General features: G+C 44.8%; 1 protein-coding gene across 4 annotated transcripts; it reads right to left on the bottom strand.

Moving 5' to 3' along the window:
- Nucleotides 1-1,113: 1,113 nt before the first annotated feature.
- LOC308672132 (membrane-spanning 4-domains subfamily A member 4D-like) lies at nt 1,114-18,608 on the bottom strand. 4 transcript variants are annotated; one of them, XM_081334785.1, is made up of 7 exons: nt 18,368-18,608; nt 16,165-16,323; nt 14,341-14,454; nt 13,183-13,239; nt 12,353-12,511; nt 11,224-11,343; nt 1,114-1,671 (listed from the first exon to the last, which is right to left on the bottom strand). In XM_081334785.1, exons 2-7 carry the CDS (start codon nt 16,270-16,272, stop codon nt 1,585-1,587), a joined length of 645 nt encoding a protein of 214 aa, XP_081190911.1. In that variant the 5' UTR covers nt 16,273-16,323; nt 18,368-18,608; the 3' UTR covers nt 1,114-1,584. The 4 variants fall into 4 exon arrangements, with proteins under 4 accessions (XP_081190911.1, XP_081190912.1, XP_081190910.1 ...); XM_081334786.1 differs by having other exon boundaries at nt 16,165-16,320; XM_081334784.1 differs by lacking the exon at nt 18,368-18,608 and having other exon boundaries at nt 16,165-16,354.
- Nucleotides 18,609-23,537: the final 4,929 nt, after the last annotated feature.

Genomic DNA, 23,537 nt, shown 5'->3' with positions numbered 1-23,537 from the left:
CTCACACGGCCGAAGTTTGCCATGTCGTCCGGTCCTGGGTTGCTCCGATGGAAGTTAAAACTTCCGTGACAGCTCTTGCCGGGAACTCCCTTCCTCGGCCGTGACTTCAGCTCCGGAGCGATCCCATCCTCGTCGCCAGTGAAGTAGCCGAAGGACCACTCGGGACGACAGGCTAATAACAACAGATTTATTTAAGAGCAAGGCAAACAAAGAATAACTTGTCCGGCTTTTATAGCCGGCAGCTGGTAGCGAGGACCAATCAGCGGTGTCCATTTTGGCGCCCTGTCAGGCAGGGACCAATCCGCGTCGTCTTTTGTTGACAGCTCCGGCTTCCGCGTGTCTTAGTGTTTTGACAGCCGCGAGCTGTCAGTGGTTGCGCCTGCGCTGTACGGTGGACGCTTTGACAGCTCAGGCTTCTTCGTAGTCCGGCGTTTGACAGCCGCGAGCTGTCAGTGGTGGCGCCTGCGCGGTGCGGGGAACTTTGACAGCTGTCAAAGTTCCCGCGTGTTTTCCTGTCAGGCTGCGTTTAGTCTATACGCTTGCTGCTGCCGCTTTGATTGAACAGTTAACATATATACATCATATCAAGGGATTGTTTACATATATAACACACCTTTGGCGTCTAGTCATGCCGGCCACATGACCACAGAGACGTCCTCGGACAAGCGCTGGCTCTTCGGCTTTGAAACGGAGATGAGCACCGGCCCCTAGAGTCGGAAACAACTAGCACTCATGTGCGGGGGAACCTTTACCTTTACCTTCTACCTACAATTTAGGAACAACTCTATCAACCCGAAATCATCTTATCAAGTCAATCAGAATTCTAACCATTTTTTGTCGTGGTGTTCTTTTGAGTCCATTTCAGTAGTTTGGATTACGTGGGCAGGTCTACGATATTTTCTTGGCAACAATTTCAGAGGTGATTCTCCATTGCTTTCTACAACTCACTGTCTCCTGGCTTCTAGCTGACCAGGTTTAATTCCAACACCACCACTGAGCAGTTTGAGTTCATTTAACTCTGCAGGATGGGGTCTGCTTGGGAATCCATTGATGTCTCTAAGGGTGACTATTTTTAAAATAATTTTTTATTGAATAGACATTTAAAAACAGGTTGAACACAGTGTGACTTTTCTGGCTGTTATTCTGCCATACATACTATACCATATACCATATATCTCACTAGTCATTGATCTTTTATACCATTTCTATGCTTAGTTAATACTATTTACATACATGTTTGCAAACATGTATGTAACAAGGGTGATTTTTTTTTCATCTGACTCTCCAATGATCCAGGAAAGACCCATCTGAGAATCTGTTGCAGCACTTCTGACATTCCAAGATTTTTTTCCAAGAAAAGAGTCCTTTGAAAAGAGAATCAGCAAGAAAAAATATTCACATTCACAAGATTTTTTTTTGTACGCACGCTGCTTTGCGTAGCCCACTAAAACCCTTTATGTTCCGCTGGTTAAAACTTCCATGCGATTCCTTTTAAAAGTTTAAGGCTTCAATACGCAGGAGACAAATGCTGCTACGAAAGAAAAGCAAATAGCTGCAAATAGCTGCTACGAAAGAAAAGCAAATTCAGGGGTGAATTGCTGGCAGTTTGCAGTCGAGAGGTGGACGTTCTTCCACACTGGCAGGAGGCACGTTCTGATAAAGGATCACAACCTAATGAAACAAATAACAAAAGCTTTAGGACCACTTTTTGTGTACATACATTCTCATTCCACAGCTCAGAATGGAATTTCTCAGCTTTCCAACAGCCTATTGACTGATTCTATATCTCCTTGCTTCGAATGAGACTCTACAGCACTTTGATTCCATTTCCATGAGAGGAATCTGGATCTTTACTGGAGCATAAAGATCGCACTGTCTCTTTTTAAAGCAGCCGAATTCTTTTCTGATTTGCATGGCTAGAGCTACCTCCAAAGCCCCAGAAAAAGATGCAGCTGCTTTAAAGACTTTAACAGAGTTACTGGGTTCAAGCTGCCATACGTTGCAAAACATCATTTTGGAATTCGGTCTGAAGTGCTAGCTGGATCGTGTACAGGTTAGGCACCTCTTATTTGGGTGGTAAGAACCTTTCATTGTCTTCTGCCAATCAGCTGAAATCTGAGCTGAGATTCATAAGGTGGTTTGTTCCCTTTAGGCTTATCACAATATGAGGAACTATCCACTACCATTTATAAGCCAGATTTGCAACACAGTGTATGTGTGAAGCCAAATTTTTCTTTAATTCCCTTACTGCACGCTTAATACCACATGTGAACTACGGGGTCGTTGTCTCCGGGGCTCATGAGCGGGTCGTGGGATTACCAATTCCCACGACGGGGAATGGCAGCAGGCGGATAGACAGGGGGCCATATCGTTACCGGGAGCGCCGTCTCCGCTATTTGCAAGCGGTGGGGCGCTCCGACCCTCTGCTTCTTTCCCGAGGTTCCGGGAGCGATGATGTGCAGCCTCCTGAGCTCCGGCTGGTGTACTTGAATGCCAGGTCCGTGGTCAACAAGGCTCCCCTTATTAGGGATTTAGTTGAGGGTGAGCATGCGGACCTGGCTTGCATCACGGAGACTTGGTTGGGCCCAGAGGGTGGGGTCCCTTTGGTTGATCTTTGCCCACCAGGCTTCCGGGTGCTACACCAGCCTCGAGCTCAGGGTAGGGGTGGGGGTGTGGCGGTGATCGTTAGGGAGACCTTATGTCCGCGGGAGACCACCGTTCCTCAGATAGTCGGGTGTGAGTCTCTCTTCATGAGATTTGGCTCTGGGGCGCAGTTGGGCTTGCTGCTCGTGTACATTTCGCCTAGTCGCGTAGCGGCAGCCCTGCCCGAGCTGCTCGATGTCCTCTCAGGGTTGGTGGTTGAGTTCCCCAAACTTATAGTTTTGGGAGACGTCAACCTACCATCCCTGGGAGGTTCATCTGAGCTTGCTCGGGAGTTCATGGCTTCCATGACGGCCATGGACCTGACGCAGGTAATTTCTGAGCCAACTCATGAGGGAGGCCACACCCTTGACCTGATTTTCTTATCTGGACGGTGGTTGGATGATCTTGGTGGGGGCTTTCCATTTATTATGCCCCTGTCATGGACCGATCATCACCTCCTGCGGCTGGTCTTCCATTTTGCCACCCCCCGCCGTGGAGGTACGGAGCCAACTAGATGGTACCGCCCCAGACGCCTAATGGATCCTGAGAGATTCCAAGCGGCGCTGGGGTCTCCACCTGCCTCCATTGCTCACAGCTCGGCGGATGCCTTAGTGGAAGCCTGGGAAAGGGCAGCCACTGAGGCACTCGACCGGGTTGTACCCTTGCGGCCCCTGTCCCGGCGCAGATCCCAGCGAGCTCCATGGTTCTCCGCGGAGCTCCGGGAGATGAAGCGTCGGAAACGGGGCCTAGAGAGCTGCTGGAGGTCCAGCCGATCTGAACCCGACCGATTGCGGTTAAGAACCTACATTAGGTCTTATCTCGCTGCGATGAGGGAGGCGAGGTGTAATTACTTCTCCACCCTCATCGCGTCCGCAGATAATCGCCCGGCCGCCTTGTTTAGGGTGACTCGCTCCCTTCTTAATCAGGAGGTGAGGGAGGATCCCTTGCAGGGTCGTGCCGAGGAGTTTGGTCAACATCTGTCGGATAAAATCGCTCGGATTCGGACCGGTTTGGACTCCAGCTGGGCAGAGTCTGACGATCAGGACACGGGCGGTCTTGTCAATGTTATCTGGGAGGAGTTTGATTCTGTGACCCCTGATGAAGTGGACAGGATTATGGGGAAGCTGAGTTCCACCACATGTTTATTGGACCCGTGCCCTTCTTGGCTGGTTTATGCAGCTAGGGAGAGGACACGAGGCTGGCTCCAGGCGGTTATATCTGCTTCTTTGAGTGAGGGTTGTTTCCCCACCATCTTGAAGGAGGCGGTGGTGAGACCTCTCCTCAAGAAGCCTGCCTTGGACCCAGCTGTATTGAACAACTTTCGTCCAGTCTCCAACCTTCGCTTTCTTGCGAAGGTTGTTGAGAGTGTGGTGGCGCATCAGCTCCCTCTGGTCCTGGATGAAGCGGATTATCTGGACCCTTACCAATCGGGTTTCAGGCCCGGGCACAGCACGGAGACGGCATTGGTCGCTCTGGTGAATGATCTCTGGAGGGCTCGGGATAGGGGGTATTCCTCTGTCCTAGTCCTATTAGACCTCTCGGCGGCTTTCGATACCATCGACCATGGTATCCTGCTGCAGCGTCTCAGGGGATTGGGAGTGGGAGGCACGGTTTTTCAGTGGTTCTCCTCCTATCTCCTGGGACGCTCGCAGTCGGTGTTGGCAGGGGGGCAGAGGTCGACCCCTAGGACTCTCACTTGTGGAGTTCCTCAGGGGTCGGTCCTCTCGCCTCTCCTGTTCAACATCTATATGAAACCGCTGGGTGAGATCATTCGTGGTTTTGGAGTTGGGTATCATCAATATGCTGATGATACCTGTTAGGCATATGGTGTTAGCCTACAATGTTGGGTTGAAAATATATTAACCATAATGCTATGTCTTTAAGTTGTTAATTGGCCAATGGGTGTGTAAGTGTTCTCATGGCCATAAGAGGAAGCTAGGAACGTAGCTTCTCTCTCTCTCTGAATTCACTGATCTCTACTGTTACTGTTTTTGCTCTGCTGTTGGTTTACTACTGTTGTAAACCTGAACTGTGTATTGACCTCTGGACCGGTAAGAAGACTTTGTAGTTTGGATTACTCCTTGGACTGTTGCTATTGTGTATGACTTGGACTGTTTATTTTTGACTGTGCATTTTTGTTTTTACACCACCTCAAAGTAAAATACTTTTTGCTTTTAGAACTCAGTGTATTTCTGTGTGTGATTTTTACTGCTCTCAGTGCCCTTCCTTGTCTGTGCAACTCTTTGGTAGCACAAGGAGACCTCTGCACAATAAATTCCATAACACTGGTTATGGGCCCAGGCCTGTACTGAGAGTAAGTACACACAGTTTTCCTAGCTGAGTTTGTGTTAGCTTTTTGGTGTAAAATGGCACAAGAACAGTTGTCAGGCATCTCCTGGATAACCCGGTTGGATGGGACAAACTATGTTTCCTGGTCCACAAAATGCTGCTTGCTTTTGCGCAAGGAAGGACTATGGGCTGTTGTAAATAACCCACCAGATACTACTGCTTGGGATCCAGATGATGAAGAGGATGCAAAGAAGTTAGACAACTTTAAACGTAGCAATGAGAAAGCTCTTTGCATTATTGGACTAACACTGAATGACCAGCAGCTTGTCCATATTCGTGGTGAGGAGTCTGCTGCTAGGTGTTGGGGCGTTTTGCGAAGGCTTTATGTTCGTGACAGTGTGGGTGCACATATACACCTTACACGTAAGCTGTTTAGGGCTCGTCTGCAGAAGAATGGAGATATGCTGACCCATTTAAATTACATGAAGGCAACTTTTCAAGAGCTTCATGAAAAGGAGCTGATTTTTTCAGATCTGCATCAGGTCTACATTATTCTGTCATCTTTGGATGAGAGTTATGATGGATATGTTTCTTCTTTGGAAGTCCTGACCAGAGAGGAACTGACATTGACTAACATTACTGGGAGACTGCTGGAAGAGTCCAGAAGAAGGCGTGACAGAGACCAGCTGAGAGAGACACAGCCACAAGAGGAGCAGCAATTTACCACTGCTTACAACGTCAAGAAATGTTATTCTTGTGGGGCTACAGGGCATATAGCCAAATTCTGTAGAAAGGGTAAAAAACAGAATGTGAATAGCAGTGGAAAGGCTAAAAAGAGCATTGGTTTGGCTATTTCTGGTGAATCAACATCCAGAAATAATGAATTGTGGGTTGTTGATAGTGGGGCTTCACAATGCATTACTAAAGTGAAAAAGAGGTTTATTAATATGAAAAACAGCAACCAATATGTTTCACTGGCCAACGGTTGGAGGATGAAGGCCTCTGGTGAAGGTAATTCCTATTGTCCATGCATTGATGAACAGTTACCTATGTTATATATACCTAAGCTAAGATTCAACCTGTTATCTGTAAGGGAATTGGTTAAGGTTGGGTTTGTGGTAACATTCAGAGGGGAGCAATGCACTATTGAGAGGAATGGAACCTGTGTAACTGCTAATTTGAAAAATGGTTTATTCGTTCTCACAAGTAACCAGGTTAGTACAGTTAAAGCTAACTCAATATGTGAGAACAAGAAGCCACATGATGACTGTATACATTTATTGCATAGGCGGTTAGGGCATGTAAACTTTAACTCACTACGTAAAACAGTGGAATTAGTAGAGGGAGTTAAACTGAAGCCATGTAGTAAGTATTTGAATTGCAATGCCTGTAATCAGGAAAAGAGCAAGGCAACTCCTGCAAACAGGATAAACGGCTTCAAAACAACTGTACCTTTGGAAGTTGTGTTTGCTGATTTAATTGGACCCATGAAACCAAGTTTAGGAGGGTCATGTTATATTTTAAGTATATTGGACCACTACTCTAGATATGGTTTTTGTTATCTGCTTAAGTCAAAGGCAGATACTTTCCAACAATTTGCAAACTGGCTGAAGTTCGTGGAGAGAAAAACAAAGAGAAAGGTTCAGTGCATAATTACTGATAATGGTACTGAATTTACAAATAAGTGTTTTGTTGATATGCTACAATCAGCTGGCATTGAGCATAAACGTTCAGCCCCTTATAGGCCTCAACATAATGCTTTTGTTGAGAGACGTGGGCAAACGTTACAAGCCATGATGAGAACGATGTTAAGAGATTCTGGCTTAACAGATAGACTGTGGGGGGAGGCAGCAAAATGTGCAAACCATGTTCTGAATATAGTTGTTAATACTTCTACTGGTAAAATACCATATACTATATGGCATGGTAGAAGACCAAACCTTGATTACCTGCACACGTTTGGCACCCCAGCTTGGGTCCACATTCCTGCGCAACTCAGGAGTAAAGGCCAACATAGGGCTAGGCAATTATACTTCGTAGGTTACGAAGCTAACCATAGATCCTATCGTTTCTGGGAACGAGGCACAACTAATGTATATAACAGTGCTAGTGCAAAGTTCCTTGAGCACGTTGGTTGGGATAGGTTAGAGCAAGTAACTGTTAATACTGATCCTCTAGTGTTTGAGGACTCCTCTGATAACGTAACTAGTAATGATAATACATCTCCTGTGAATATAAAAGATGAAGAGGAGATAGGGGAGATAAAAGAGGAATCAGAGGAAGGAAAGGAGACAGAAATTCAAAGCCCTGTAATTCCTTGGCGTTCAATGCGTATCAGACATCCACCTGATCGCTATGAAGCTAGTATATGTCAAGTTAGTGTAGAGCCTTCTAACTATGATGAGATCAGGATGTATCCTGAAAAGGAACAAGCATCATGGAAAGCTGCAATGAACAGGGAGTTGAATTCTTTGCAGGATCTTAAGGTTTATGTGAAAGCAAAACTGCCACCTGGTGAGCAAGCTATAAGTTGTAAATGGATATATAAAATAAAGAAGGGTGTAGACGGAACTATAACCCATAAGGCACGTTTGGTTGCACAAGGTTTTGCCCAAACTACTGAGGATTATGACGAAGTGTTTGCACCCAGTCTAAGGGCAACTACTTTAAGAGCAGCTTTAGTATGGGCGGCTAAAAACCAATATATGGTTAACCATGTAGATGTTGAAACTGCATATCTACATGCTCCATTGCAACATACTATTTATTTAAGAATACCACCAGGATTGACCAGTGATAGAGACCATGATTGTTGGGAATTAAAGAAAAGCCTCTATGGATTGAAACAATCAGGCTATGAGTGTAATACATGTTTAGTTAATGAGTTAAGTGCAATAGGTTTTGTAGCCAGTAATGCTGATCCTTGTTTGTTTAGAAGGGAACACAACGGAGCATTATCTTTTATTTTATTATTCACAGATGATATTGCAATAATAACAAAAACTGAGTTAGAAGCACAAACTATCATTTCAAGATTGCAAACTAAATTCACAATTAGAAATCTTGGAGAAATAAGCCACTATTTGGGGTTAGATATTGTGAAAACAAATAGGGGTTTTAAGGTGTCGCAAGCCAGTAAGATATCTCAGTTATTAAAGAGATACAATATGGAAATGTGTAAACCAGCAAAAACTCCGATGGCTATGGATTTTAAGGACACTAATGTGGAGAGTCCTGTATTTGATAAGACTATGTACCAATCTTTGATAGGAAGTCTTATGTATCTGAGTAATTGGACTAGACCTGATATTTCTTACTGTGTAAACCAATTGGCTAGGTACAACAATGAACCAACTGTTAGACACTGGCAATCAGCTAAACGAGTATTAAGGTATTTGAAACAGACTATTCACTACTCGTTATATCTAGAGCCAAATCGTGAGTTAATCCTTACTGCATATGCAGATGCGAGTTTTGCCTCTGATTCAAACAGTCGTAAATCTACCTCAGGGTTGGCTGTAATGTTGGGTGATTCTTTGATTGGATGGAAGTCTATTAGACAAAAACACATAAGCTTATCTACAATGGAGGCTGAATTTTCATGTCTATCAGTGTTATGTACAGAACTGCTAGTGTACAAACAATTATTGTTAGATATGGGTTTAAATGTAAATGATCCATTCATTGTGTATGAGGACAATCAAGCTGCGATAAAGATGGCTAATAGTGCTGCAGTAAGAACAAGATCTAAACATACTGATCTTCGTTATTTAAATGTCAGACAATGTGTCAAAGATAAATTAATACAGTTAGAGTATTGTCCATCTGATGTAAATATTGCAGACCATTTTACGAAGGTACAAAGTGCTGTGAAACACAATGCTAATTGTGAAAGAATGTGCATAAGATTGTAAGAGTTATATATTATTCTACCCAAAGGGGAGAATGTTAGGCATATGGTGTTAGCCTACAATGTTGGGTTGAAAATATATTAACCATAATGCTATGTCTTTAAGTTGTTAATTGGCCAATGGGTGTGTAAGTGTTCTCATGGCCATAAGAGGAAGCTAGGAACGTAGCTTCTCTCTCTCTCTGAATTCACTGATCTCTACTGTTACTGTTTTTGCTCTGCTGTTGGTTTACTACTGTTGTAAACCTGAACTGTGTATTGACCTCTGGACCGGTAAGAAGACTTTGTAGTTTGGATTACTCCTTGGACTGTTGCTATTGTGTATGACTTGGACTGTTTATTTTTGACTGTGCATTTTTGTTTTTACACCACCTCAAAGTAAAATACTTTTTGCTTTTAGAACTCAGTGTATTTCTGTGTGTGATTTTTACTGCTCTCAGTGCCCTTCCTTGTCTGTGCAACTCTTTGGTAGCACAAGGAGACCTCTGCACAATAAATTCCATAACAATACCCAACTTTTTATTTCGACCCCAAACCACCCCAGTGATGCCCTCGCTGTGATGTCCCGTTGCCTGGAGGCGGTTCGGGTCTGGATGGGGAGGAACAGACTTCAACTCAACCCTGACAAGACTGAGTGGCTGTACATTCCGGCTTCCCGAGACACCTGGGATGTTCCACCTCTTTCTATGGGGGGTGAGCTTTTACCCCCTGTGGATAGGGCTCGCAACTTGGGAGTCCTCCTAGATTCACGACTCACTTTGGAAGATCACATAGTGGCCGTGACTAGGGGGGCTTTTGCCCAGGTTCGCCTGGTGCGCCAGTTGCGGCCCTATCTGGACCGGGAGGCCTTGTGTACGGTCACTCATGCGCTCGTGACCTCTCGCCTAGACTACTGTAACGCTCTCTACATGGGACTTCCCTTGAAGACTACTCGGAGGCTCCAACTGGTACAGAATGCGGCCGCGAGAGTTGTCTTGGGAGTTTCCCGGTACTCCCATGTTACACCTTTGCTCCGTGAGCTGCATTGGTTACCAGTTGTCTTCCGGGTAAGGTTCAAGGTTTTGGTTATGATCTTTAAGTCCCTACATGGCATGGGTCCGCGATACCTCGAGGACCACCTGCTGCCGGCGTCGACTCCCCTCCGCCCTGTGCGCGCCCACAGAGAGGGCCTCCTCAGGGTGCCTCCTGTCAGGGAATGTCGACTGGTGGCCCCCAGGGGGAGGGCCTTCTCTGTGGGTGCCCCGGCGTTATGGAATCAACTGCCGGTTGAGCTCCGGATGGCATCAGACCTCCGATCCTTCCGTCGCGGGTTGAAGACCCATTTATTTGAACTAGCGGGTCTGGCCTGATGGGGGTACTTGGGTTTTTTATAGGTTTGCTTTATTATTCTGGTTTTAACTTGGGCATTAATTTAATTATCTTTTAATGTTTGTACTGTTGTTTATATTTATGCCCTGTGAACCGCCCTGAGTCCCTTTGGGAGAAGGGCGGTATAAAAATCTCAATAAATAAATAAATAAATAAACTACCCCATATTGGCAACCTTTGCAGCAATCTTTCATCTTTGTTGCCAATGACATCCTTTAGCCTGAAGCCATAGTACGCACGTTACTTTCATTTATTATTTTTTATAATGCAATTCAGTGCATATGTTTAACATAGAACAAAACAGCCAAATCTGCAAAATTAATGAGTTATTGTAAATGGAGACGTGGTTCTAATCTCTCTGGGCTTTAGCTTTTTCACCCTCCTCTGTGGTCCAAATTGCACCCAGCACAATTCATGCCAAAAGAGCCTCCATAAGGATTTTATCCTTTTAATGACCATTAAAACACATCTGAATCAAGAGTAACTCCCTGCAGCGGTACCTTAGTACTCAACTGCTTCAGAACTTGTCAAATTTGGTACTTGACACATTTTGATGTGAAAATGTTGTCCCAATACTCAGGGTTTATTTAGTACTTGATGTGCTGTGTTAGGAAGAGGGGGACAGCTGCAGAGATCGGACTGGAAGTCAGTCACTGCAAAAGGAGGGAGACAACCACAGAGGGCAGACAACAGGTCAGCCCTGCTGGGAAGGTCACTGACATAGGAAAAGGAACAGACAGAGAGTTCTTTCCGGCCAAAAAAAGGGTGATATGATAAGTCACATGGTTTGTTTAGGACACGTCCCTTTTTTAGTATGTATCACATCTCCCAGAACCAATTAACACCAAGTACGGAGGTACCACTGTATATGAAAACTAGCCTGAGGAGAAGAGGGGAGAAAGAGTTGTTACCTTCCAATCCTACTACTCCGTATTATTCAACCAAGTATCAAAAAGTCACGTTTCTCAATCCATTTCCCTTGATTAACTACCCATCTTCCTTTGGAATCTTACTTTTTCAGGGAAGGTGTTTCGGCAAAGCATCTTACATCCAAAAGACGCAACTGAGATGGTGATGCAAATCTCCAGGACGGTGAACAGAGAAAGAATAATCAGTATCCCTCCACCGAATTTCTATCAGTGAAGCAGAAAAGTAACATATTCATTTTTACACATACAGATAGGCATATTTATCTCCAATTCTAGAGTAAGGAAGATGAGCTGGATGCCATAGGCAGGCTCTATTGCTTAAGGCCATAAGGGGGGGGGGGGGGTTTGAAGCATTTTTTTTAGTCCAAAATAGAAACAATAACAGAAACAGAGTAAGAGTTGGAAGGGACATTGGAGATCTTCTAGTCCAACCCCTGCTCAAGCAGGAAACCCTGTACCATTTTCAGACAAATGGTTGTCCAATCTCTTCTTTTAAAAACTTCCAGTGTTGGAGCACCCACAACTTCTGGGGGCAGGTTGTTCCACTGGTTAATTGTTCTATCAGGAAGTTTCTCCTTAGTTCTAGGTTGCTTCTCTCCTTGATTAGTTTTCATTCGTTGCTTCTTGTCCTGCCTTCAGGTGCTTTGGAGAATAGCTTGACACACACACACACACACCCTCTTCTTTCTGGCAGCCCATAGATATTGGGGGCAATGAGCTATCATTTGGAATGTTATGGCCATGCCCTTTGTTTCTTCTCCAATAGATTAATTATCAGAGGCATCTTGGCATTCCAAGCAAAGGGATAAAATTTGGAAGTAGCTCAGGCTAACTGGAGCTACTGGAGTATGAGGAGGTATCAGAATATTTTTGGCCAGTTGTTTTTTTTCTGTGCCACACATAAATATCTAGCAAAACTTTGACTGTGCTGTTAGCGCTGCCACCTTGAGACCTTGGCGGTCCCTGAGGGCAACCCTAGTCCCTGGTGTAGATGCTTTGGAAAGATTGGGCAAAAGAAAAGCACCCAAATTCTATAGAAATCCCATGGTAATAACCTTTCCATGGTTAAAACTCTGTTTGGGAGTTTGGGGATATTTTTATACCAGCATGTCCTCCAAAGAGATACGTGCACACTTATGAACTTCTTTTTTTAGGAAACCAACTTCTTATGGATGAATTTGGGAAGGTCACATACTTATATAACAGGGCGTACCTCTAGTTGATCACACTTTTCCTGAATTTCTTTTTTAAGATGATTGCAGTGCAAATTCAAACTGTATAGGTAGGGTAGACTGAAGGTGGCAAACAGGGATGCCAGGCCCAAACCAGCTGCTACAGTACTTAACACATTCATTGCCAGCATGCTTTGCACCTAGGGGAGACAAAATAAATGAATAAACATACGCCCCAAAATGCACACGCACGCACACGCACACACACACGCACGCACACACACACACACACACACAAAGGCTGGCTATGATGCAACCGAGATTTCTCTGATGATGATATGATGGGAACAAAATTTCAGTTTGGGATTTCCTTTAGCCAGAAAGTTTCAGTTTCTGATTTGCTTTAGCCAGAAAGAAAGGGCTCCTCTCGAACAGCGCAGCTTGGATACAGCCTCTTTTGCGTGGCAGATTAGCCACTGGGAAAGAAGAGAGACAACGTCAAGATGTTTGCTTCCAGGGAAGCAACCGTCTCGACTAACCACTAGAATATTCCATCAGAGATGGAAACACAGGACCTCTTTGCCAAAATTCGGCAAAAAGAGATCCGCCAAAGACTTTCAGCTTCCAAAAAGGGAATTTCATGGGTGTGGCTCTTAAACAAGAAGCCAAAAGCATCACGATGCTCCATTTGATGTTAGCCATCCAGGAACATCAAAAATCCACCAGGTTCCTGTGATTGGAAACTCAAAGGATTGTAGCTCTCCATAGCTTCAGATGAGAGGCTTTCTCAATCTTGCATGGCCGGGATCCCACAGATGGAAGCTTTCTGATTAAGCCATGACCTTCACTTTTTCTCCAATGGATTAGTTACCAGAGGCATCCTGGGATTCCAAGCAGCTGCCACAGCTAAGGATCCGGAGATGATGTACTGGGAAAAAAAGGAAAAGGTGAACCACTATGGCTGTATTCCCAGAGAACTAGATTTACAATACAGGCCCATAATCTCTCTTCCACCTTAAATTGCTGCCTAGTGTCATTGCCTACTCTTCTCTGGTCGTCTTTTGTGTTGAAGCCTCATCGACTTTTTCTATTCTAGTTGAAGATGCAGCGGCTTTAAGGTGTCACTGCCAGGAGCTACATTCTTTGAATTTTTGTGCAACACAGCACTATTATTCAACTTTTTTTTCCCCCATGTCGCTATGACAAAAAGCAAAGCTCCGGATGCCGCAAATAACTCTCAGCTTCATGATTCCAATGGAAGGAAGCCCCTAAGAAGTGTAGTCACAGAATGACAACTTATATTTATAACAACTTATATCAGAATATTTATAAAGACAGTCCTCACTTACCCACCACAATTGGGACCAGCATCTCTATCCCTAAATGATGCAGCTGTTAAAACATGCTATTGCATGATCGTGCTGACTGATGACCTCTCATTCAGATGCAGTCATTAAGCATATCAAATGGGCTGTTAAGTGCAACTTCATGTCATTGTGACTTGTGACCGACCTCCTGCTGGCTTCCCCATTGATTTTACTACTCAGAAACCAGCTGTAAAGGTCACAAATTGCACACATGTAACCAAGGGATGCTGCAACTGTTGTAAATGCCAACCAGCCAGCTGCCAGGTGCCTGGATGGCAAACACATGACCATGGGGATGCTGCAATGGCCACAAGATCAAAGACTGGTTCCAGCGCCATTTTTAACTTTGAACGTTTGCTGGACGAGGCAGTAAGTGAAAACTAACTGTCCAATAAGAACAAAAGATGATACTTGTAGGCTCTTAGTTCTTACGTTTCTGAAACTTGGGGAAACAGGCATTGCCACAAAAGGGAATTAGTCAAGCAATCCTTTTCCTAAAGCAAAATCTGTTAAAAAAAAAAGGTTTGCAGAAACCAACAGCTGATAAACTACAGCTCCAAGCAGCCTTCAACAAAGGCCAGTTTGCCCTAAGGCTGCTGTGATGTGCTAGTTGTGCTAGTGGGATTGTTGAATTGTTGAAATGCACCCTCATGTAAAATTACCAAGATTCCGCTCCAATAGGGCGCGAATACAATAAGGTAGAAAATATGTTCATTAATTATGTTCATCAGCATTCCAAAAATTATTCCTATCATTCCTATGAATATCTGTGCGATCTGCAAAGAGAAGAAAAAAAAAAGAACAAAGCCTTCACTTTCAACCCACACACCACAAACCAGAGCAACAGAGCAGGAGGGAAACAGGATGCATGCCAAAGCCTATGTAAAATTTTATACCCTTCCCTCCAAAAAAACTCTGAATGTTAAGAAAACAATACAATATTTTTACTTTACTTTACTTTACTTTTATTAAATTTGTATACCGTCCTTCTCCCGAAGGACTCAGGGCGGTTAACAGGGCATATATAAATAACAATACAAAAATTAAAAAGGAATTAAACAAATGCCCAATTAAAAAATTACAATAACAATAAAAGCAATAAAAGACCCATTAAAAACCCTAACGTTCCCCATCAGGCCAGACCAGCTAGTTCAAATAAGTGGGTCTTCAGCCCGCGCCGGAAGGAGCGAAGAAATATCTATTTATAAGTGCAATTCAGCTGTGGCTGCTACAACCTTCTCGTGTTCAGTGATATTCAGGAGTAGGGAACCAAGAGAACACCAGATGCTGCTGAACTACAACGTCCAGCATCTCTCGGCACTGGCAATAACCTCTGGAGAACCTATTTTTTATGTCATCTTGAACTACTGGCCAATAGGAGGCACCACACAGTTTCATCCTGGTTGAGACTCATCAGGGATTCTCAAATCAGAGTGTGTGTGTGTGTGTGTGTGTGTGTGTGTGTGTATGCGTTAATTTTTGGGATTGCTAACAAAGAATTAAAGGGAGACCGATATAGCTATTTCAAACTTTTTTGTTTTCATCAGTCAGCCATACCCTTCTGAGATTCGAACCTGAGCTGATTGCACATTAGGCAGTTGTTTTAACCTCTAGGCCAAATTTACGCAAATAATGATTGTCGCAGTTGCGACTACCGCCTGTGGACAGCCTAAGTTTGGGCTGATACAGGCAGCAAAAGATTTGGCCTGTATTTGGGCCAGCAATGTGTTCAAAATACTATATATATATACATGTATATGTATATGTATATGTATATATGTATGTATATATGTATGCATGCATGCATGCGTATGTATGTATGCATGCATATGTATATATATGTGTGTGTGTATATGTATATATATATATGTATATTATATGTATGTATATTATATGTATATGTATATATATATATGATAGAGATAGATAGAGATAGAGAGATAGAGATAAATAGATATATAGATATATAATCAGGCTGGGCCGTATGCGTCATGCAGAAGCCGTGCTCAACCCATTGCTGGCAATGGCAAAACAGTCCTGATACGTCGCGTGACATCGCGAGTTTGATATGTCTGATAGAAAGATACTGATGTAGATATATATAGAGATATAAAGAAAAATAGAGAAAGGGATAGAAATAGAGCTAGAGATAGATAGAAAGAGAAAGATAGAAAGATAGATATATACATAGAAAGAGAAAGATAGAGAGATAAGAGATAGAGAGACAGATAGAAAGATAGAGAAAGAGAGAAAGAAGGGATTTTTGTGTTAATTTTATTTTTCTGGGCCTCGTGCTACAGACCTCAAGATCCCCTTCCCTTAAGGGGGAGGGAATTATATAGTTTTTACATGTTTCCTTATCTGGTCAGAATAACAAACGGTTCAAGAATTTTCATAGAATCCTCATGCTCCTATTGCAACAGAAGAGGGGACCATGGGATCCTCAGAAAGAGAGAAGTTAACATTCCACTCATTTCCACACTCACCCCCAGGGCCAGAGGTTCGCCCTGATAAAACTTTTTCACCGGGACTGGAAGATCGGTCTTAGTGGCGGAAGGCAAGGATTCTGGGCCCATGACCACAACAGAATCCATGCTGGGCTCTGCCAGAAGGGAGGCTCCTTGAGGACATCAAAGTCAGCACTGCTGGGGACCGTAGAAAGGAAGGAAAACGGAGAGTGTAATAACGTAGTGAGTATTATAAAATATAAAACATATGATCCCCATTTTTAATTTCCTAGTAGTTAGGTTCCGCATCGGGAAGCTTAGAAGGAATGTACTTTACATATTTTTTTTATCCTTCATTGGCAGCATTTTCCTTTACCTACAGTAGTCGACAGTGGCCTAGTGGTTACATTTTCCTAAGATGGAAATGCAGTTATTTTCAGAATCTTCACAGCCAGACTCTCCTATCTTTGGGATAAGAGCAAAAAAAAGAGAGAATCTTCCATCTAAGGCAAGAAAGGGCATTCAGGTCTCCCCCTCCAACAATATTAGACAGACGAACTTCTAAATGACGTGTGACTGTGTTATTTGTCTGATTGAATTGAGGTTTAGGAACTATTTTTGAGGATAAGAAACATTATGAAAAGTCAGGCCTGGTTTATTCACAGCACAAACAGAATCTTTGCAATTTGTAAACCACTTTTAGACCCAGTTTATTGAGTGTTTGGCGAAGCACGATGGTCAGCTCCTTCCGCAGACTTTAAAGTTATTGCTCAAAAAATCTATATGGCCCCCCAGTTCATTTCTGATGACCCCAGGTAGCCTACACAGATATGATGATAAATTGCAGCTTAATTAATGTCTTCAATGCAGCTTACATTTTCTAAAAGGTAAAGGTTCCTCTGCACATGCGTGCTAGTCATTTCCAAATCTAGGGGCTGGTGCTCATCTCCGTTTCAAAGCCGAAGAGCCAGCGCTTGTCCGAGGACGTCTCCGTGGTCATGTGGCCGGCATGACTAGACTCCAAAAGCTCACGGAACGCTGTTACCTTCCCACCAGAGTGGTCCCTATTTTTCTACTTGCATTTTTACGTGCTTTCAAACTGCTAGGTTGGCAGAAGCTGGGACGAGTAACAGGCGGTCACTCTGTTACGCGACACTCGGGATTCGACCCGCCAAACTGCCGACCTTCTGATCGACAAGCTCAGCGTCCTAACCCACTGAGCCACCGCGTCCCTTTACATTTTCTATCAAGAGCCAAACAAATTAATTGCAGGAGAGCCCTATTTTTCCATTAAAAAAAAACAGCTTTCCTGGGGACAGCCTACAACCTGCAGTGACACCTTCAAACCACAACTTTTGCCTATCCCAGGTCCTGACTGGATAGCTAGCTTAAAAATGCCAAATCCAATCTATAAACATCTGGCTGATTGTGCAACCAACCCTAATAATAATAATAATAATAGAGTATGCCCCATCACAGTCAGATCCCACGTTTATCTCAAGCATCTGTGCCAACCCAGATCCAAAATTAGATAACTTTTAGATGAACGGAAACATCCTCTAAAGAGGCTCCCTGAGGGTGTTAGATCCCTTTTAGCAATTCTCCAGGAGTTTCTCCACCCTAGACATCAGCACTTCAAAGGCTGAACTTCCTCAATCCACACACACACACACACACACACGACAGTTTGGCGTTCGTGGGACCTCAGCTGGATTGACGCAACACGACTTAACGCCCTTGCTTCATTCACCTGCTTGCGAAGTACGTCGAATCGTGCCAGCAACGGGGCTGAAAAACGCGCCGAGATAAAACAAAACAAAACAAAAAAAAAACCCAGCTTAAAACTCACACATTTTAAACATCGTCCGAATGCAGCAGCTGCTGCTGCTGCGTTCCACCGAACAGGTTAAACCTGAACGGCCACCCCGAAGAAGCCCCGCCATGCAGCGCTCCGAGCGCGCGTCGGGCCATCGCTCGGGGGCTGACACGGGTCGTGAGAAACCGGGATTCTTTAAGAAAGCAACGCGCGTTCGAGAAGCGCCCCCTTCCCTCCCCGCGCGCAAAGATCTGCCCGAAAGAAGCGCGCAAGCGGATCCAGAGCCGCCGTCTGCCTGCGAGCTCCTTGCCGCGCCAGAACCCCTCTCCCTGCCCACCGACTACCGCCCCCAGCGGCTTCGAAAGGGAAGGGAAGGAGCCAGCCGGCTGCCTCCCCTCCCTGCCTTTCGGACTGAGGCTGACTGACCCATCCGCTCCGGCTCGGCTCGGCTCGGCTCGACTCGACTCGGCAGCGCCCCGTCTCCTCGCCCGGCGCAGCCGCTGCTTAACCGCGGAGCTGAGCGTCGCCCGTCCGGGAAGGAGGCGATGATTCACCCCGCCGGAATGGCATCGAAAGGCGGAGCTTTCCGGCTCCTTTCCCTTCTCCCCGGAGGGTCGGGCCAGCGATCTGGGCTGCGAGCGAGCGGAGCGGAGCGGAGCTTCCTCCATCGCCGAGTTCAAAGAAGCCGATATTGTTTCTCCTCGGCTTCTTCCAAGTCCAACTTTGGCTTCCGTTCCAGGGAATAATTGCCGCGGTTTCCTTGGTTCTTTCTGATCGACAGAAAACATCGCAGCATCTGGGTATCTTTTTTTAAATAATAATAATAATAATAATAATAATAATAATAATAATAATAATAATAATAATAATAATAATAATAATAATAATTATTATTATTATTATTATTATTATTATTATTATTATTATTATTATTATTATTTATGGATTTTTCTGTTTGTTACATTTCATTAGTGCTTAGTAAACAACATGTTTACTAAGTAAACTCAGTAAACTAAGTAAACTAAGTAAACTCAGCGTAAACACGTTGTTTACTTAGTAAACAATGTGTTTACGCTGAGCTTGTCGATCAGAAGGTCGGTAGTTTGGCGGGTCGAATCCCGAGTGCCGCGTAACAGAGTGAGCGCCTGTTACTCGTCCCAGCTTCTGCCAACCTAGCAGTTCGAAAGCACGTAAAAATGCAAGTAGAAAAATAGGGACCAGTATGGTGGGAAGGTAACAGCGTTCCGTGCGCCTTTGGCGTCTAGTCATGCTGGCCACATGACCACGGAGACGTCCTCGGACAAGCGCTGGCTCTTCGGCTTTGAAACGGAGATGAACACCGGCCCCTAGAGATGGAAAGGACTAGCACGCATGTGAGGGGGAACCTTTACCTTTAAACAACGTGTTGCCTGGGTTAATTTCTTATATTTAGTTATACAAGTTAAAGTCATAACTCTCTATCCCGTTTTTTTCCAGCCATTGATAAAACAAGTTCCACGCTTGACAATATTTTGTATCATCTTTTTTCTTTAACCCTCAAAGGAAGTCTGTCCATTTTAGCACAGTCTAGTATATTCCTGATTATTATTATTATTATTATTATTATTATTATTATTATTATTATTATTATTATTATTATTATTATTATTATTATTATTATTATTATTATTATTAATTCCATTTATATCCCGCCCTTCTCCGAAGACTCAGGGCGGCTTACAAGCTTAGTAGTAGTATTTCTCCATCCAATAGTGTTTCTTCATTTTTCCAGTGCTGGGCAGATACAATCCTCGCTGCTGTTAACATGTAATATTAAATATGCACTTAAATATGCATGTAATATTAAATATGCATATTTAACATATAATATTAAATATGCACTTTGTTTATTGATTTTTTCTGGAATTATACCTAATTTTTAAAAAAGTTCAGCTTTAAAATCTACATGTTTCCCTAACATTTTTTCTAACCAAGTATGTATTTTTGTCCAATGCATCTGGGTATCTTTTAAGCCTTCCAAGCGCGTTTGCTGTAAAGCACAAGGGCCAGCAAAGAAAAAGAGAACAGAGAGTCTCCAAAACAATGGTATCTGATTTGAATTTTTTAATATATACATACATGCATGCATACATACATACATACATACATACATACATACGTATGAAGACCTTTCTGCTTCTTCCCCTTTGAATGTCTGGGAGGGCAGAGTGGTCCTGTATACATTTATCGGAAAGTGAGCACTTCATGATGGGTTGACCAAATGACCAAATGCAGAAGCGGAATCCGTTGGGAAGAATCCAAGTTCTCCCTCCTGTGGTCATTAAGTAGAGGAGAGGGTGCCTTAGGGGTTGGGGGAGGCCCTGGGAGACCTAACCCAGGCCAGCATGGCAGCACCTGCCCAGCTCACAAATGGCACACCCCAGACCTCCCCCATTCCCTGAGGCACCCTTTGCACAGCTTCCTACCCTGCTGGATCCCATAACTTTGGGCCTCCTTCCCACCCACATCCGTCCCGATCGACTTTCAGAAAGAGAAGCCGTTGTTCCACCACGTAGTCTTTCTATTCCAGAGGCTGCATCGCGCCATCTCAGAAGTGGGCGACATCTTGACAGCAGCCTCAATTTTCGGATGGCACGAACCTGTGGCTCATTCCAAAAGGGCGACCACTTTTTGGGATTCCGGTATTTTTGGAAAAGATTCTGACGAGGTGCTTTGGAATGTATGGGAATGTTAAGGTGGTGCCTTTAAAGCAGCCGTGTCTTTTCTCAAGAACATCGCACAATTCTGGGAGAAGACACGGCTGCTTTAAAAGAAGTGCCCTGTTTTATTTATTTATTGAATCAAATTTATACACCATCCCTTCCACTGTTGAAGTGACTTTCAGTGATATGCAGATAAATAACTAAAATCGTACAAAAAGGACAAAATTAAAAGAAAAAATTAAAAGGACAAAGCTAGAGAGAGATAGGGAATACTCCCAAACTACAATTGAACTACAATTCACACTGCACAATCAGATCAACAGCAGGGGAAACAAAACGCATGACATACACTGTCACCTACACCCTTACATATAGGTAACATATAAATATTAATCATTTCTAATTTCTAAAAAGAGAGGCACCATCATTCCGCTCATCTCCATACTCACCCCCAGGGCCAGAGGTTCGCCCTGATAAAAGTGCTTCACTGAGATGGGAAGATCGGTCTGAGCAGCGGAAGGCAAGGACTCTGGGCCCATGATCACAGGAAAATCCATGCTGGGCTTTGCAACAAATGCAGCTCCTTTAAGCCAGCAAATTTAGCAATGCTAGGGACCATGGAAAGGAAGAAAAAAGACAGAGGACATATAAAAGATACATTCCTTGTCTTTTAATTTCCCATTCCTCAATAAGCCTTGGGGGGGGGGGAGACTTGCAGCAGAGCTTCAAGAGTTTCCTAAGGCAGAGGTCCCCACCCTTTTGGGCACCAGGGACCGGTGCCATGGAGAAAGTTTTTTTCCTGGACCAGAGGGGGCGTGGTTTTGAAAACTGCCTGCATCCCGAGGATGGAGCGTGGCTTGTTTGTGCGACCCTCTTGCTGGCATGCTGCGGACTGATGTTGGTCCACCGACCAGGGGTTGGGGACCCCTGTCCTAAAGCTGCTGGGCCCCCATCCGCCATTCCCCAAGAGTTTCTCCACTTTTGACATCACAGCACTTCAAGGAGGCTGAACCTCCCCAATCCACCCCTAGGACGGATTGGCGTTGCTGGCACCCCAGTTGGATTCCCTGGACGGCCGTAGCTTAATTCACCTGCTTTCGAGGCACAGGATCCGCTGCTGAACCAAAACGCAACGGTGCTGGATACACGCAGATGGCTAAGCAAAGCAAAGCAAAGCGAAACGAAACGAAACAAAAGCCAGCAACTAAAATTTCATCGATCTTAAAAAAAAATTCCCGAAGGCTGCTGCGTCGCCCGAGTGCAGTTTCTTTTCTGCCTTCGGACAAACGCGTTTAAGTCTGCAGGGCCAGCCTGAAGGACCGCCCGCGCCTCGCCTCGCCTAACGCGCCGGGTCATCCCCTCGGTTGCCGAAATGGGGGATGCGAAGCCGGGAAACGGGATTCTCTAAGACAGGGATCTGCAAGCTAGCTGGCTGAGGGATTCCGGGAGCCGAAGTCCACAAGCCTTAAAGTTGTCGCGGTTCCAGCTCCCTGCTCTACAGAGGCAACGCGCGGTCGCGAAACAGCCTCTCCGCGCTCTCCGGCCGCGCAGCCTAGAGATTGCCGCCTCCCACGGGTCTCGCACCCACTCGGCGACCCTCCGTCCCCTCCATGGCCTCAACTCACCAGCGGGCTTGCGTGTTGTCCGAAGGAGGTGGTGATTCGCCCCAGCCGGCGTCGGAAAGGCGGTCCCCGTTCCAGCCCCTTTTATTTATTTTAATCCCATTGCCTTGGTGCCTTTAATCCCATTGCCTTGGTGCCTTTAATCCCATTGCCTTGGTGGAGCAGTGGGCTAATGCCTCCTTAAGTAACACCAGCTGCCTGCAATTACTGCAGGTTCGAGTCCCACCAGGCTCAAGGTTGACTCAGCCTTCCATCCTTCCGAGGTAGGTAAAATGAGGACCCAGATTGTTGGGGGCAATTAAGCTGACTTTGTAATAATGCCGCTTGGGGTGTGTTGTGAAAGCCCTAATAAGCAGGCATATACATAGAATGAAGGCTACTGCTAAGCTTGTAGGCCGCCCTGAGTCTTCGGAGAAGGGCGGGATATAAATGGAATTAAAATAAAAATAAAAATAAAAATATCCCGCCCTTCTCTGAAGACTCAGGGCGGCTTACAATCTAAGAAGCACAAATCAATGTGCTTAGCAATAGCCTTCATTCTATGTATATGCCTGCTTATTAGGGCTTTGGCCCCCCCCCCCCCAAGCGGCATTATTACAAAGTCAGCTTATTGCCCCCAACAATCTGGGTCCTCATTTGCCTTTGCAGTCGCGGGCCAAGTCGCTCATTGCTGCGAGTTCGCTTTTCTCCAGCGCCACGTTGGGGAGGCGATAGCTGTCTTCTTCCCAGTTTCCCACTTTGGGCTTCCATAGAGGGAACTAGCGCGGCTTGCCCCGAGCCATTTGTCTGAAACGGTAAAGGGTCCTGTTGGGGGGAATGGGCGGAGTCTCTAGAAAGTGGCTTGGGGATTATTTCCAACTACCAGCAATGGTCCCTGTAGATCTGGAGCTTGGTTATGTATCCTGAGAACTCCCCTCGGGATGCTTCGGCAAAGAAGTTGCTGCGGGGGAGGAAAAAAAATAAATCTCTGCAAGCCAAAAGGTTTGATTCACACAGTGCATCAAGGTCTCATTTGCTCACCCCATGATTTATTGAATAAGCCACCATAGTCTGAACTAACATATTGAGCTAAACCATAAACCAAGGCTTACAAACCACTCTTACAAAAAAAAAACCCTCTGGTGAGCTTGTCTAAATGAAAAGCGGTTTCTTGAAATCGTCTGTCAGAAAGCTGGGGGAAAAAAACGTGTCTCCCTCTACAGCAGAGATCCCCAACCTTTTCGGAACCAGGGACTGGTTACGTGGAGAGAGGTGTTTCCGCGGACCGGAGGG

The sequence above is a fragment of the Vipera berus genome, assembly GCF_964194415.1.
Source record: "Vipera berus genome assembly, chromosome: 9".
Lineage (NCBI taxonomy): Eukaryota > Metazoa > Chordata > Lepidosauria > Squamata > Viperidae > Vipera > Vipera berus.
Note: the sequence above shows the minus strand (reverse complement) of the source record. Positions and strands in the feature narration are given on the sequence as shown.